At 54.1% G+C, this 16,408-nt stretch overlaps 1 protein-coding gene across 1 annotated transcript; it reads right to left on the bottom strand.

Annotated features, from left to right (window-relative positions):
• BCKDK (branched chain keto acid dehydrogenase kinase) lies at positions 1 to 16,334 on the bottom strand (the record flags this gene model as incomplete). The annotated part of the gene is made up of 9 exons (XM_063182135.1): positions 1 to 413; positions 1,778 to 1,933; positions 3,611 to 3,700; positions 7,069 to 7,197; positions 8,521 to 8,594; positions 11,429 to 11,527; positions 12,163 to 12,282; positions 15,165 to 15,212; positions 16,164 to 16,334. Coding segments are annotated over 9 exons (1,032 nt in total), but the record flags the coding sequence as incomplete, so codon positions are not given.
• Positions 16,335 to 16,408: the final 74 nt, after the last annotated feature.

Here is a 16,408-nt window from a genome sequence, read left to right as displayed (position 1 = left end):
TTAGGAGGGTTCTCATTGGTTTTAATGACCAAAACCCAACTTTGGAAGGTTCTCCCCAACTTTGGAAGGTTCTCCATGACCTTGTTGACCAAACCCCAACTTTGGAAGGTTCTCCATGACCTTGCTGACCAAACCCCAGCTCTGGAAGGTTCTCCCCGGCCTCGGAAGGTTCTCCATGATTTTCACGACCAACAAGCCCCCAGTTTTCGGGGTTCCTCACCCCGGCAGTCCGGCGCTGGCGGGTTCCCCGCGGTTCCCCGGAGCGCCCCTAGATGCGGAAGCTCTCGGCCTTGCCGTCGATGTGCCGCAGCCTCAGGTAGACGTCGGTGCCGACGCCCTGCAGCGACTGCAGCACCAGGGAGCCCCCCAGGTACTCGGCGTAGGCGCGCGACGTCGGCAGCCCGAAGCCGAACCTGGGGGGCGCCAAAATAACCAAAATTTGCACCGGGTTGTACCAAAAAATCCAAAAATTCCTTAAGTGTCCTAAAATCCCAGAGAATTCCCCCCAAAAATGCCTCCAAAAATGCCCCAAATCCCACAGAAATGTCCCCAAATTCCAGCCAAACCCGAATCTGGGCAACACCCAAATGACCAAATTTGCACCGGGTTGTGCCAAAAATATCTCAATTCCACGTGTCCCAAAATCCCAGAGAATTCCCCCCAAAAATGCCTCCAAAAATGCCCCAAATCCCACCCCAAAAACCACAGAAATGTCCCCAAAGTCCAGCCCGAAGCCAAACCTGGGCGACACCAAAATGACCAAAATTTGCACCAGGTTATACCAAAAATATCTACATTCCATGTGTCCCAAAATCCCAGAGAATTCCCCAAAATAATTCCTCAAAAATGCCCCAAGACCCACAGAAATGTCCCCAAATTCCAGCCCAAACCCGAACCTGGGGGATGCCAAAACGACCAAAATTTGTACCGGGTTGTACCAAAAATCCCAAAATTCCACGTGTCCCAAAATCCCAGAGAATTCCCCAAAATAATTCCCCAAAAATGCCCCAAATCCCACAGAAATGTCCCCAAATTCCAGCCCAAACCCAACCCTGGGCACGGCTCCAAGCGAAATCCCCAATTTTTTTGGGTGTTGTCCCCAACTTTGGGGGTCTGTCCCCAATTTGGGGAGGGGGTCCCCGGTTTGAGGAGGGGGTCCCCGGTTTGGGGAGGGGGTCCCCAATTTGGGGAGGGGTCTCCAATTTGGGGAGGGGTCTCAGGGATCCCCTAAATCCCCCCAAATCCCCCCAAACCCCAACCCTGGGCACGTTTGTCTCCAAGCAAAATCCCCAATTTTTTTGGGTGTTGGCACCAACTTTGGGGGTCTGTCCCCAATTTGGGGAGGGGGTCCCCGGTTTGAGGAGGGGGTCCCCAATTTGGGGAGGGGTCTCCAATTTGGGGAGGGGTCTCAGGGATCCCCTAAACCCCCCAAATCCCCCCCAAAACCCCTCCAAACCCCAACCCTGGGCACGTTTGTCTCCAAGCGAAATCCCCAATTTTTTTGGGTGTTGTCCCCAACTTTGGGGTCTGTCCCCAATTTGGGGAGGGGGTCCCCGGTTTGGGAGGGGGTCCCCAATTTGGGGAGGGGTCTCCAATTTGGGGAGGGGTCTCAGGGATCCCCTAAACCCCCCTAAACCCCCCCAAAACCCCCCCCAAACCCCAACCCTGGGCACGGCTCCAAGCGAAATCCCCAATTTTTTTGGGTGTTGTCCCCAACTTTGGGGGTCTGTCCCCAATTTGGGGAGGGGGTCCCCGGTTTTGGGGAGGGGTCCCTGACCCGTGCATGGGCCCGGGCTGGCCGCTGGCGTCCATCAGGGTGCGGAAGGGCCCCCCCAGGCGCGGGTCCTGCGCGCTCGCCTCGGCCGTGCTGAAGTGGTACTCGGTGACCTTGTCCAGGAGATCGTGGGGGATGCCACCGCCACGGTCCGAGATCCTGGGGGGACATTTGGGGACATCTGAGAGATTGGGGACACTGGGGACATTGGGGACAATGGGGACACTGGGGACACTGGGGACATCTGAGAGATTGGGGACATTGGGGATGTTGGGGACATCTGAGAGATTGGGACATCCAGGGCATTGGGGACACTGGGGACATTGGGGACATTGGGGATGTTGGGGACATTGGGGACACTGGGGACATTGGGGACACTGGGGACATTGGGGACATTGGGGACATTGGGGACATTGGGTCTGTGCAGGGGCTGAAGTGGTACTCGGTGACCTTGTCCAGGAGATCGTGGGGGATGCCACCGCCACGGTCCGAGATCCTGGGGGACATTTGGGGACATCTGAGAGATTGGGGACATCCAGGGCATTGGGGACAATGGGGACACTGGGGACAATGGGGACATCTGAGAGATTGGGACATCCAGGGCATTGGGGACATTGGGGACAATGGGGACATTGGGGACATTGGGGACACTGGGGACAATGGGGACATTGGGGACATTGGGGACATTGGGGACACTGGGTCTGTGCAGGGGCTGAAGTGGTACTCGGTGACCTTGTCCAGGAGCTCGTGGGGGATGCCACCACCACGGTCCGAGATCCTGGGGGGACATTTGGGGACATTGGGGACATCTGAGAGACTGGGGACACTGGGGACATCCAGGGATTGGGGACACTGGGGACATTGGGGACACTGGGTCTGTGCAGGGGCTGAAGTGGTACTCGGTGACCTTGTCCAGGAGATCGTGGGGGATGCCACCGCCACGGTCTGAGATCCTGGGGACATCAGAGGGGACATTGGGGACATCTGAGAGATTGGAGACATTGGGGTGTTGGGGACATTCCGAGGATTGGGTACATTGGGGGCATTGGGGACATTGGGGACATTGGGGACATCCAGGGGATTGGGGACATCTGAGAGATTGGGGACATTGGGGACATTTGGGGGATTGGGGACACTGGGGACATCAAAGGGACATTGGGAACACTGGGGGTGTTTGAAGCATTGGGGACATTGAAGGGACTGAGAACTTGGGGACATTGGGGACATTGGGGACATTGGGGATGTTGGGGACATTGGGGACATTGGGTTTGTCCAGCAGATCTTGGGGCATGCCACCACCACGGTCCGAGATCCTGGGGACATCAGAGGGGATAATGGGGACATTGGGGACAATGGGGACATTGGGACGTTGGGGACATCTGAGAGATTGGGACACTGGGGACACTGGGGACATTAAGGACATTGGGGACATTGGGGACATCTGAGAGATTGGGACGTTGGGGACATCAAGGGGACATTGGGGACACTGGGGGTGTTTGGAGCATTGGGGACATGGAACGGATTGAGAACTTGGGGACATTGGGGACATTCGGGGCACTGGGGACATTGGGGACATTGAGGACATTGGGGACCATGGGGACACCGTAGGGACAGTTCAGGGACACTTTGGGGACACCTCGGGGACATCTGGGGACATTTTGGGGACACTCAGGGGACTGGGGACATTGGGACACCTTGGGGACATTTGGGGACATTCAGGGATTGGGGACACCACAAGGACCCTTTGGGGACACCACAAGGACCCTTTGGGGACACCCTGGGGACACTTTGGGGACACCCTGGGGACGCTTTGGGGACACTTTGGTGTCCCCGTACCGGATGACGAGGTCGATGTCGTTGTTGGCGATCGTCACCACGATGTCGGGGACGTTGTAGGGCGTGTCCAGGTGCGACTCCATGGTGGCCCTGGGGCACAAAATGGCGCCAATGTCACCCCAAAATGGCGCCGGGGTCACCCCAAAATGGCGCCGATGTCACCCCAAAATGGCGCTGAGGTCACCCCAAAATGGCGCCAGGGTCACCCCAAAATGGCGCCGATGTCACCCCAAAATGGCGCCGATGTCATCTCAAAATGGCGCTGATGTCACCCCAAAATGGCGCCAGGGTCACCCCAAAATGGCGCCGATGTCACCCCAAAATGGCGCCCCAGGACCCCAAAATGTCACCAGGGTCACCCCAAAATGGCGCCAGGGTCACCCCAAAATGGCGCTGAGGTCACCCCAAAATGGCGCCGATGTCACCCCAAAATGGCGCCGATGTCACCCCAAAATGGCGCCGGGTCACCCCAAAATGGCGCCAGGGTCACCCCAAAATGGCGCCGGGGTCACCCCAAAATGGCGCTGATGTCACCCCAAAATGGCGCCAGGGTCACCCCAAAATGGCGCTGAGGTCACCCCAAAATGGCGCCAGGGTCACCCCAAAATGGCGCTGAGGTCACCCCAAAATGGCGCCAGGGTCACCCCAAAATGGCGCTGAGGTCACCCCAAAATGGCGCCGATGTCACCCCAAAATGGCGCCGATGTCACCCCAAAATGGCGCCAGGGGTCACCCCAAAATGGCGCCGGGGTCACCCCAAAATGGCGCCAGGGTCACCCCAAAATGGCGCTGAGGTCACCCCAAAATGGCGCCAGGGTCACCCCAAAATGGCGCCGATGTCACCCCAAAATGGCGCCAGGGTCACCCCAAAATGGCGCCAGGGTCACCCCAAAATGGCGCCGATATCACCCCAAAATGGCGCCAGGGTCACCCCAAAATGGCGCCGATATCACCCCAAAATGGCGCCGGGGTCACCCCAAAATGGCGCCGATGTCACCCCAAAATGGCGCCGGGGTCACCCCAAAATGGCGCTGATGTCACCCCAAAATGGCGCCAGGGTCACCCCAAAATGGCACCGGGGTCACCCCAAAATGGCGCCGATGTCACCCCAAAATGGCACCGGGGTCACCCCAAAATGGCGCTGATGTCACCCCAAAATGGCGCCCCAGGACCCCAAAATGTCACCAGGGTCACCCCAAAATGGCGCCAGGGTCACCCCAAAATGGCGCTGAGGTCACCCCAAAATGGCGCCGATGTCACCCCAAAATGGCACCGGGGTCACCCCAAAATGGCGCTGAGGTCACCCCAAAATGGCGCCGATGTCACCCCAAAATGGCACCGGGGTCACCCCAAAATGGCGCTGAGGTCACCCCAAAATGGCGCCGATGTCACCCCAAAATGGCGCCCCAGGACCCCAAAATGTCACCAGGGTCACCCCAAAATGGCGCCAGGGTCACCCCAAAATGGCGCCGATGTCACCCCAAAATGGCACCGGGGTCACCCCAAAATGGCGCCAGGGTCACCCCAAAATGGCGCTGATGTCACCCCCAAAATGGCGTCGGGTCACCCCAAAATGGCGTCGGGGTCACCCCAAAATGGCACCGGGGTCACCCCAAAATGGCGCTGAGGTCACCCCCAAAATGGCGCTGAGGTCACCCCAAAATGGCGCCAGGGTCACCCCAAAATGGCGTCCCAGGACCCCAAAATGTCACCAGGGTCACCCCAAAATGGCGCCGGGGTCACCCCAAAATGGCGTCGGGGTCACCCCAAAATGGCGCCAGGGTCACCCCAAAATGGCGCTGAGGTCACCCCAAAATGGCGCCGGGGTCACCCCAAAATGGCGCCGGGGTCACCCCAAAATGTCACCAGGGTCACCCCAAAATGTCACCAGGGTCACCCAAAATGGCGCCAGGGTCACCCCAAAATGGCGCCAGGGTCACCCCAAAATGGCGCTGAGGTCACCCCAAAATGGTGCCGGGGTCACCCCAAAATGGCGTCGGGGTCACCCCAAAATGGCGTCGGGGTCACCCCAAAATGGCATTGGGGACCCCAAAATGGCACCAGGATCACCTCAGGGTCATCAGGGACCCCAAAATGGCACCGGGGACCCCGAAAATGGCACCGGGGTCACCCCAAATGTCACCCCAGGACCCCCAAAATGTCACCGGGGTCACCTCAGGGTCATCAGGGACCCCAAAACGTCACCAGAGTCACCCCAAAATGTCACCAGGGACCCCCAAAATGTCACCCCAGGACTCCAAAATGTCATTGGGGACCCCAAAATGTCACCGGGGTCACCCCAGGGTCATCAGGGACCCCCAAATGTCACCCCAGGTGCCCAAAATTGCCCCAAAATCACCCAAAAATCCCCTGAAAACCGCCCCGAAATCGCCCTAAACTCCCCTAAAATCCAACCAAAATCCCCTCAAAATCCTCTTTAGACGCCCACAAAACGCCCCAAAATTCACCCAGCTCCCTAAAAATCACCCCAGAATTGCCCAAAATCACCGGATTTCCCCCCAAATCCCTCTGCCCAGGTACCCGATGGCGTTTTTGAGCAGCCAAATCTCCTCCAAAATTCCCTAAAATCACCCCAAAATCCCCCAAAAATTCTCCAAAAATGCCCCAAAATCCTGGGAATTTCCCCAAAAATTCTCCCAAATCCCCAGAATTACCCCCAAAATGTCCCAAAATCCCCGGAATTCCCCCCAAACTCCCCTCCCCGGGTACCTCATGGCGTTCTTGAGCACCCAAACCCCTCCCAAAATCCCCTTAAATCACCCCAAAATCCCTAGAATTTCCCCAAAAATTCTCCCAAATGCCCAGAATTTCCCCCAAAGTGTCCCAAAATCCCCAAAATTGCCCAAAATCTCCAGTTTTTCCCCCAAACTCCCCCTCCCCGGGTACCTCACAGCGTTCTTGAGCTGCCAAACCCCTCCTAAAATTCCCCTAAAAATCACCCCATAATTGCCCTAAAATTGCTCCTAAACCCCCCAAAATCACCCTTAAATCCCCTAAAATCCCCCCAAAAATCCCAAAATGTCCCAAAATCCCCAGATTTCCCCCCAAACTCCCCCTCCCTGGGTACCTCACAGCGTTCTTGAGGATGCAAATCCCCTCCTAAAATTCCCCTAAAATCACCCCAAAATCGCTAATAAATTCCCAAATTTGACCCAAAATCCCTAAAATCCCTGGAATTTCCCCCCAAAATTCCCAAAATGTCCCAAAATCCCCGGATTTTCCCCCAAAATGCCCCTCCCCGGGCACCTCATGGCATTCCTGAGCACCCAGACCCCCTCCAAAATTCCCCTAAAATCACCCAAAATCCCCCAAAAATTCTCCAGAAATCCCCCAAAATCCTGGGAATTTCCCCAAAAATTCTCCCAAATCCCCGGAATTTCCCCCCAAAATGTCCCAAAATCCCCGGATTTTGCCCCAAAATGCCCCTCCCCGGGTACCTCATGGCGTTCTTGAGCAGCTCGGGCAGGACGTAGTCCAGGGGCAGGGGGATGAACGGGAACCGCGCGGCCACGTGGCCGTTGATGCGCACGCGGGGCGCGTTCCCGTACTGGTGCTCACATAAACGCCTGGGACAGGTGTGACAGGTGTGTGACAGGTGTGTGACAGGTGTGTGACACACCTGCGTGTGATCTGTGTCACCTGTGCCACCCCCTGTCCCTCAGTGTCACCCTGTTGTCATTGATGCACGCGGGGCGCGTTCCCGTACTGGTGCTCACACAAACGCCTGGGACAGGTGTGACAGGTGTGTGACAGGTGTGTGACAGGTGTGTGACGGGTGTGTGACACACCAGAGTGACACCTGTGTCACCTACAGCCAGGTACTGCCACCTGTGCCACCCCCTGTCCCTCAGTGTCACCGTGTCATTAATGCGCACACAGCGTGCATTACCATATTGATGTTCACATAAACGCCTGGGACAGGTGTGACAGGTGTGTGACAGGTGTGCGACAGGTGTGTGACACACCTGAGTGTGATCTGTGTCACCTGTGCCACCCCCTGTCCCTCAGTGTCACCCTGCTGTCATTGATGCGCACCTGGGGGCGTTCCCGTATTGATGTTCATGTAAACATCTGTGACAGGTGTGTGACACAGGTGTGTTTGGGGTGTGCCCAGGTGTGCCCAGGTGTATCTCAGGTGTGCCCAGGTGTGTTTTGGGTGTGCCCCAGGTGTGTTTTAATCCACCTAGGTGTGCCCAGGTATCCTCAGGTGCCCCCAGGTGTGCCCAGGTGTGTTTTTACAACCCCCCCAGGTGCCCCCAGGTGTATTTTAGGTGTGCCCAGGTGTGTCCCAGGTGTGTCCCAGGTGTATCCCAGGTGTGTTTTGGGTGTGCCCCAGGTGTGTTTTACCCCTCTAGGTGTGCCCAGGTGTGCCCCCAGGTGTATTCCAGGTGTGTCTCAGGTGTGCCCAGGTGTATTTCAGGTGTGCTCAGGTGTGTTGTAATCACCCCAGGTGTGTTCCAGGTGTGCCCCAGGTGTGTTTGGGGTGTGCCCAGGTGTATCTCAGGTGTGCCCAGGTGTGCTTCTGCCCCCCAGGTGTGTCCCAGGTGTGCCCAGGTGTGTTTTGGGTGTGCCCAGGTGTCTCCCAGGTGTGCTCAGGTGTGTTTTGGGTGTGCCCAGGTGTCTCCCAGGTGTGCTCAGGTGTGTTTTGGGTGTGCCCAGGTGTCTCCCAGGTGTGCTCAGGTGTGTTTTGGGTGTGCCCAGGTGTCTCCCAGGTGTATCTCAGGTGTGCCCAGGTGCCCCAGGTGTGTCCCAGATGTGTCCCAGGTGTGCCCAGGTGTGTTTTGGGTGCCCCCAGGTGTATCCCAGGTGTGCCCAGGTGTATTTTTGGTGTGCCCAGGTGTGTCCCAGGTGTGTCCCGAGTGTGCCCAGGTGTGCCCAGGTGCGCTCACCTGGCGAAGTCCACCCATTTCTCGATGAGTTTCTTGGGGCTCAGGCGGGTGCAGATGATGCCGACGAAATCCGGCTGCGAATCGGGGGCAAAAACGGGAAAACGGGAAAAATGAGCAAAAACGGGGGAAAACCGGGGAAAAATTGAGAAAAAAACTTATTAAAAAAGAGGAAAGAACAGGGGAAATTGGGAAAAATTGGGGGAAAACCGGGAAAAACTGAGATGAGTGACCCGACACACCTGCACAGGTGAGCTATGGGGATCTATGTGTACCTGACACACCTGTACAGGTGAGCTACAGGGATCTCACACACCTGCACAGGTGAGCTATGGGGATCTCACACACCTGTACAGGTGAGCAACAGGGATCTCACACACCTGCACAGGTGAGCAACAGGGATCTCACACACCTGTACAGGTGAGCTATGGGGATCTCACACACCTGTACAGGTGAGCTACAGGGATCTGACACACCTGCACAGGTGAGCTATGGGGATCTGACACACCTGCACAGGTGAGCAACAGGGATCTCACACACCTGCACAGGTGAGCTACAGGGATCTCACACACCTGTACAGGTGAGCTATGGGGATCTCACACACCTGCACAGGTGAGCTACAGGGATCTGACACACCTGCACAGGTGAGCTATGGGGATCTGACACACCTGCACAGGTGAGCAACAGGGATCTCACACACCTGCACAGGTGAGCTATGGGGATCTATGTGTACCTGACACACCTGCCCAGGTGAGCTACAGGGATCTGACACACCTGCACAGGTGAGCTATGGGGATCTGACACACCTGCACAGGTGAGCAACAGGGATCTCACACACCTGCACAGGTGAGCTATGGGGATCTCACACACCTGTACAGGTGAGCTACGGGGATCTATGTGTACCTGACACACCTGCACAGGTGAGCTACAGGGATCTCACACACCTGCACAGGTGAGCTACAGGGATCTATGTGTACCTGACACACCTGCACAGGTGAGTTATGGGGATCTCACACACCTGCACAGGTGAGCAACAGGGATCTCACACACCTGCACAGGTGAGCTACAGGGATCTCACACACCTGCACAGGTGAGCAACAGGGATCTCACACACCTGTACAGGTGAGCTATGGGGATCTATGTGTACCTGACACACCTGCACAGGTGAGTTACAGGGATCTCACACACCTGTACAGGTGAGCTATGGGGATCTCACACACCTGCACAGGTGAGCTACAGGGATCTGACACACCTGCACAGGTGAGCTACAGGGATCTCACACACCTGTACAGGTGAGCTACAGGGATCTCACACACCTGTACAGGTGAGCTACAGGGATCTATGTGTACCTGACACACCTGCACAGGTGAGCTATGGGGATCTCACACACCTGTACAAGTGAGTTATGGGGATCTATGTGTACCTGACACACCTGCACAGGTGAGCTACAGGGATCTCACACACCTGCACAGGTGAGCAACAGGGATCTCACACACCTGCACAGGTGAGCTACAGGGATCTATGTGTACCTGACACACCTGCACAGGTGAGCAACAGGGATCTGACACACCTGCCCAGGTGAGCTATGGGGATCTGACACACCTGTACAGGTGAGCTACAGGGATCTGACACACCTGCACAAGTGAGCTACGGGGATCTGACACACCTGTACAGGTGAGCTACAGGGATCTGACACACCTGTACAGGTGAGCTACAGGGATCTCACACACCTGTACAGGTGAGCTACAGGGATCTCACACACCTGCACAGGTGAGCTACAGGGATCTGACACACCTGTACAGGTGAGCTATGGGGATCTGACACACCTGCACAGGTGAGTTACAGGGATCTGACACACCTGCACAGGTGAGCTACAGGGATCTGACACACCTGTACAGGTGAGCTATGGGGATCTGACACACCTGCACAGGTGAGTTACAGGGATCTCACACACCTGCACAGGTGAGCTACAGGGATCTGACACACCTGCACAGGTGAGCTACGGGGATCTGACACACCTGCACAGGTGAGCTATGGGGATCTATGTGTACCTGACACACCTGCACAGGTGAGCTACAGGGATCTCACACACCTGCACAGGTGAGCTACAGGGATCTCACACACCTGCACAGGTGAGCTATGGGGATCTGACACACCTGCACAGGTGAGCTATGGGGATCTATGTGTACCTGACACACCTGCCCAGGTGAGCTACAGGGATCTGACACACCTGCACAGGTGAGCTATGGGGATCTGACACACCTGCACAGGTGAGCTATGGGGATCTGACACACCTGCACAGGTGAGTTATCAGTACCTGACACACCCGCACAGGTGAGCTGTCAGTGATTTGTGTACCTGTCCAGGTGTGCACAGGTGGGTTCTCACCTTGTCCTTGTGCAGCGCCAGGTGATGCACACACCTATCACACCTGCACAGGTGATCTATAGGGCTCTATCAGTACCTGACACACCTGTACAGGTGTGCTCTCACCCTGTCCTCGTGCAGCGCCAGGTGATGCACACACCTATCACACCCACACAGGTGAGCTGTAGGGCTCTATCAGTACCTGTCTCACCTGTATCCAGGTGTGCTCACCTTGTCCTCGTGCAGCGCCAGGTGATGCACACACCTATCACACCTGCACAGGTGAGCTGTAGGTGATTTGTGTACCTGTCCAGGTGTATCCAGGTGTGCTCTCACCTTGTCCTCGTGCAGCGCCAGGTGATGCACACACCTATCACACCCACACAGGTGAGCTGTAGGTGATTTGTGTACCTGTCCAGGTGTATCCAGGTGTGCTCTCACCTTGTCCTCGTGCAGCGCCAGGTGATGCACACACCTATCACACCCACACAGGTGAGCTGTAGGTGATTTGTGTACCTGTCCAGGTGTATCCAGGTGTGCTCACCTTGTCCTCGTGCAGCGCCAGGTGATGCGCCGCCAGCATCCGCATGCCCAGGCGCGACGTCAGCGTCTTGTCCAGGAACGGCCGCAGCAGCCGCTCGTCCTGACAGGTGAGGGACACACAGGTGAGACACAGGTGAGACTCAGGTGAGTTACCTGTCCCAGGTGTGTCCCAGGTGTGTCCCAGGTGTGTCTCAGGTGTATCCCAGGTGTGTGTGTGTGTGTAACACAGGTGTGTCCCAGGTGAGGTTACCTGTCCCAGGTGTGTCCCAGGTGTGTCAGTTACCTGTATGTGCCTGCGGCACTCCCTCAGCCCCTCGGCCAGCAGCGTGTGTAACACAGGTGTGTGTGGGTGTGTCACAGGTGTGTTTCTGTGTCCCTGGTGTGTCAGTTACCTGTCCCAGGTGAGTTACCTGTCCCAGGTGAGGTTACCTGTATGTGCCGGCGGCGCTCCCTCAGCCCCTCTGCCAGCAGTGTGTGTATCCCAGGTGTATCCCAGGTGTATCCCAGGTGTATCACAGGTGTGTTTCTGTGTCCCAGGTGTGTCCCAGGTGAGTTACCTGTCCCAGGTGAGGTTACCTGTATGTGCCGGCGGCGCTCCTCAGCCCCTCGGCCAGCAGCGTGTGTATGCTGAGTGTATCCCAGGTGTATCACAGGTGTGTGTGGGTGTGTCACAGGTGTGTTTATCTATCTCAGGTGTGTCCCAGGTGAGTTACCTGTCCCAGGTGTGTCAGTTACCTGTATGTGCCGGCGGCACTCCCTCAGCCCCTCGGCCAGCAGCGTCACCACGTCCTTGTGATCCTCCAGCAGCTGCCGCAGCAGCGCGCAGTACTGCGACTCGTCACCGTGGGTCTGGATCTACAGGTAAGACAGACAGGTGAGATACAGGTGAGACAGGTGTGACAGTGACAGTACTGCGACTCGTCACCGTGGGTCTGGATCTGCACAGGTGAGACACAGACAGGTGAGACAGGTGTGACACAGGTGTGACAGCAGCGCGCAGTACTGCGACTCGTCACCGTGGGTCTGGATCTGCACAGGTGAGATACAGGTGAGACAGGTGTGACAGTACTGCGACTCGTCACCGTGGGTCTGGATCTGCACAGGTGAGACACAGGTGAGACAGGTGTGAAACAGGTGTGACAGTGACAGTACTGCGACTCGTCACCGTGGGTCTGGATCTGCACAGGTGAGATACAGGTAACAGGTGAGACAGGTGTGACAGTGACAGTACTGGGACTCGTCACCGTGGGTCTGGATCTGCACAGGTGAGACACAGGTGAGACAGAGGTGAGAGACAGGTGAGACAGCAATGCACACTGCTGGGACTCGTCACTGTGAGCCTGGATCTGAACAGGTGAGACAGGTGAGATACAGGTGACAGGTGTGACACTGTACTGGGACTCGTCACTGTGAGCCTGGATCTGAACAGGTGAGACAGACAGGTGAGACACAGGTGTGACACACACAGCAACGCGCAGTACTGCGACTCGTCACCGTGGGTCTGGATCTGAACAGGTGAGACACAGGTGAGACACAGGTGACAGGTGTGACAGCAATGTGCAGTACTGGGACTCGTCACCGTGAGTCTGCATCTGCACAGGTGAGACACAGGTGAGACACAGGTGAGACAGTGACAGTGCTGGGACTCGTCACCGTGGGTCTGGATCTGCAGGTGAGACACAGGTGAGACACAGGTGAGACACAGGTGTGACACACACAGCAACGCGCAGTACTGGGACTCATCACCATGGGTCTGGATCTACAGGTGAGACAGGTGAGAGACAGGTGTGACAGTGACAGTGCTGGGACTCGTCACCGTGAGCCTGGATCTGCACAGGTGAGACACAGGTGAGACACATGTGAGACACAGGTGTGACAGACGAGACAGGTGAGACAGGAGAACAGGTGAGACACGTGCAAGAAACACACAAGATAAGGTGTGAGACAGGTGAGACGCGGACAGGTGTGACAATGACAGTCACAGCGCTGGCAATCGTCACTGCACACCTGGATCTGGGCAGGTGTGTCCTTCACCCTCCCAGCTGTGCCCAGGTACCCCAGGTGTGCCCAGGTGTGCCCAGGTGTGTCCCCAGGTGTGTCCAGGTGTGCCCAGGTGTGTTTCCAGGTGTGCCCAGGTGTGTTTCCAGGTGTGCCCAGGTGTGCCCAGGTGTGTTTCCAGGTGTGCCCAGGTGTGTCCCTCACGCCCAGGTGAGTGCCCAGCTGTGCCCAGGTGTATTTTGGCTGTGCCCAGGTGTCTCCAGGTGTGCCCAGGTGTGTCCCTCATCCCCAGGTGAGTGCCCAGCTGTGCCCAGGTGTATTTTGGCTGTGCCCAGGTGTGTTTTTACCACCCCCCCAGGTGTGCCAAGTGCCCACAGCTGTATGCCAGGTGTGCCCAGGTGTGCCCATCTCAGGTGTATTCCAGGTGTATTTTGGGCATATTTTGGGTGTATTTTGGGTGTGGTTTGGGTCTATTTTGGGTGTGGTTTTGGGTGTGTTCCAGGTGTATTTTTGGTGTGTTTCAGGTGTATTTTTGGGTGTGTTTCAGGTGTATTTTCGGTGTATTTTGGGTGTATTTTTCGGTGTGTTTTGGGTGTATTTTACGTCTATTTTGGGTGTATTTTGGGTGTATTTTGGGTGTATCCCAGGTGTATTTTGGGTGTGTTTCAGGTGTGTTTTTTGGTGTGTTTTGGGTGTGTTCCAGGGGTATTTTGGGTGTATTTTACGTTAATTTTGGGTGTATTTTTGGTGTATCTGAGGTGTATTTTTAGGTGTATTTTTGGTGTATTTTTGGTGTATTTTTGGTGTGTTTTGGGTGTACTTTGGGCATATTTTCAGTGTATTTTTGGTGTATTTTGGGTGTACTTTGGGTGTGGTTTGGGTGTACTTTGGGTGTATTTTTGGGTGTATTTCACGTGTATTTTGGGCGTATTTTTGGGTGGTTTTTGGGTGTATCTTTGGCTGTGTCTCGGGTGTATTTTTGGGTGTATTTTTGGGTGTATTTTGTGGGTGTTTTACATTTATTTTGGGTGTATTTTGGGTGTACATTTCAGGTGTATTTTGGGTGCATTTTTGGTGTATTTTAGGTGTATCTCAGGTGTATTTTGGGGGTATTTTGGGTGTGTTTTGGGCGTTTTTCAGGTGTATTTTAGGTGTATCTCAGGCGCATTTTGGGTGTACTTCACGTGTATTTTTGGGTGTGTTTTGGGTATATTTTACGTTTATTTTGGGTGTATTTTTGGGTGTGTTTTGGGTGTATTTCACGTGTATTTTGGGTGTATTTTGGGGTGTTTTTTGGGTGTATTTCAGGTGTGTTTTGGGTGTGTTTCAGGTGTATTTTGGGTGTAGTTTGGGTGTGTTTTTGGGTGCCTTTTGGGTGTGTTTCAGGTGTATTTTTGGCCGTATTCTGGGTGTGTTCTGGGCGTATCTCAGCTGTAATTTTAGGTGTGTTTTGGGTGTATTTTGGGTGTACTTTGGGTGTGTTCTGGGTGTATCTCAGCTGCAATTTTGGGTGTGTTTTGGGTGTATTTTACGTTTATTTCGGGTGCGTTTTGGGTGTATTTTGGCTGTATTTTGGGTGTATCCCAGATGTATTTTTGGTGAATTTATGGGTGTGTTCTGGGTGTATTTTGGGTGTATTTCAGGTGTGTTTTGGGTGTGTTTTTGGGTGTGTTCTGGGTGTATTTTAGGTGTGGTTTTGGGTGTATTTCGGGTGTGTTTCGGGTGTGTTTGTCACTCACCGGGGGGAAGTCGCTCAGTTTCTGGAAGGCGCGGATGTACAGCTCGTGCTGGGGGGGGGAGAGAGGGAAAACATCAGGAAAATTCCGGAAAATTCCAGGGAAATTTCGGGAATCTTGGGATTCTTGGGATCCTTGGAATTCCCCCTAAAATATTTGGAAATTTTCAGGATTTTTGGGGGAATTTTTTGAATTCTGGGAATTTTTGAGCATTTTGGGATCCTTGGGAATTTTAGGGGAATTTTCAGAAATTTTAGGCGCTTTGGTAAATGTTGGGAATTTTGGAATTTTCTGGGCCATACAGGGATTTTGGAATTCTTGGGAATTTTCTGGAAATTTTTGAGAATTTTTGAGAATTTTTGGCATTTTAGGAATTCGGGAAATTTGGCGAATTTGGGGGGTTTTAAGGGTTTGGGGAAATTTTGGAATTTTGGGAGATTTTGGGGAATTTTGGGGAATTTGGGGATGCTTTGAAATTTTGGGAATTTTGAGAATTCTTTCATTCCAGGTAATTTTGGGAATGTTTTAGATTTTTTCTTGGATTTCTTCTGATTTTTTTCAGATTTTTTTGGGGATTTTTTTTGGAATCTTTTTTTTGGGGAATATTTTGGGTCTATTTTCAGATAGTTTCTGATTAATTTTAGGATGTTTTTTTTTTTGAATTTTGGGGAGATTTTTTGAGGAAATTTTTTTATTATTATTTTTTCAGATTGTTTTTTTCTCAGAATTTTTTTTTTTTTCTTTTAATTTTGGGGATTTTGGGATTCCCTTAAAATTCTTGGGAATATTTGGGGAATATTTGGGGAATATTTTGGGCACATTTTCAGTTAATATTTGGGTAAAATTAGGAATTTTTGGGGGATTTTCTTCAGAGTTTTTACGATTTTTTTTTGGATATTTTTTTCAGAATTTTTTCAGAATTTTGGCAACGTTAGAAATGTTGGGAATTCCCAATAATTGCTGGGTGATTTTGGGGCGGTTTTGGTGCTTTTTGGGGCTCACCACGTGCAGGATGGTGGGGTTGCAGCCGATGATGAAGGGAAGGTTCCGGAAGCCCTGGATGCGGTGGGCGATGCGCACGGGCAGCTCCTGCTGCAGGTACCGGGCGCTTTTCTGCGCCAAAAAACCCAAAGTTTGGGCAAATCCCACAAAACCAACAAAATCCTGAGCCTTTCACCCCAAATTCTGGAGGTTTTACCCCAATTTTTTGGAGTTTCACCCCAAAATTTTGAGGTTTTTCTCCCCAA

This window comes from Melospiza melodia, unplaced genomic scaffold (assembly GCF_035770615.1).
Source record: "Melospiza melodia melodia isolate bMelMel2 unplaced genomic scaffold, bMelMel2.pri scaffold_157, whole genome shotgun sequence".
Lineage (NCBI taxonomy): Eukaryota > Metazoa > Chordata > Aves > Passeriformes > Passerellidae > Melospiza > Melospiza melodia.
The sequence above is the reverse complement of the archived record's forward strand: the minus strand, read 5'-3'. Positions and strand labels throughout refer to the sequence as shown.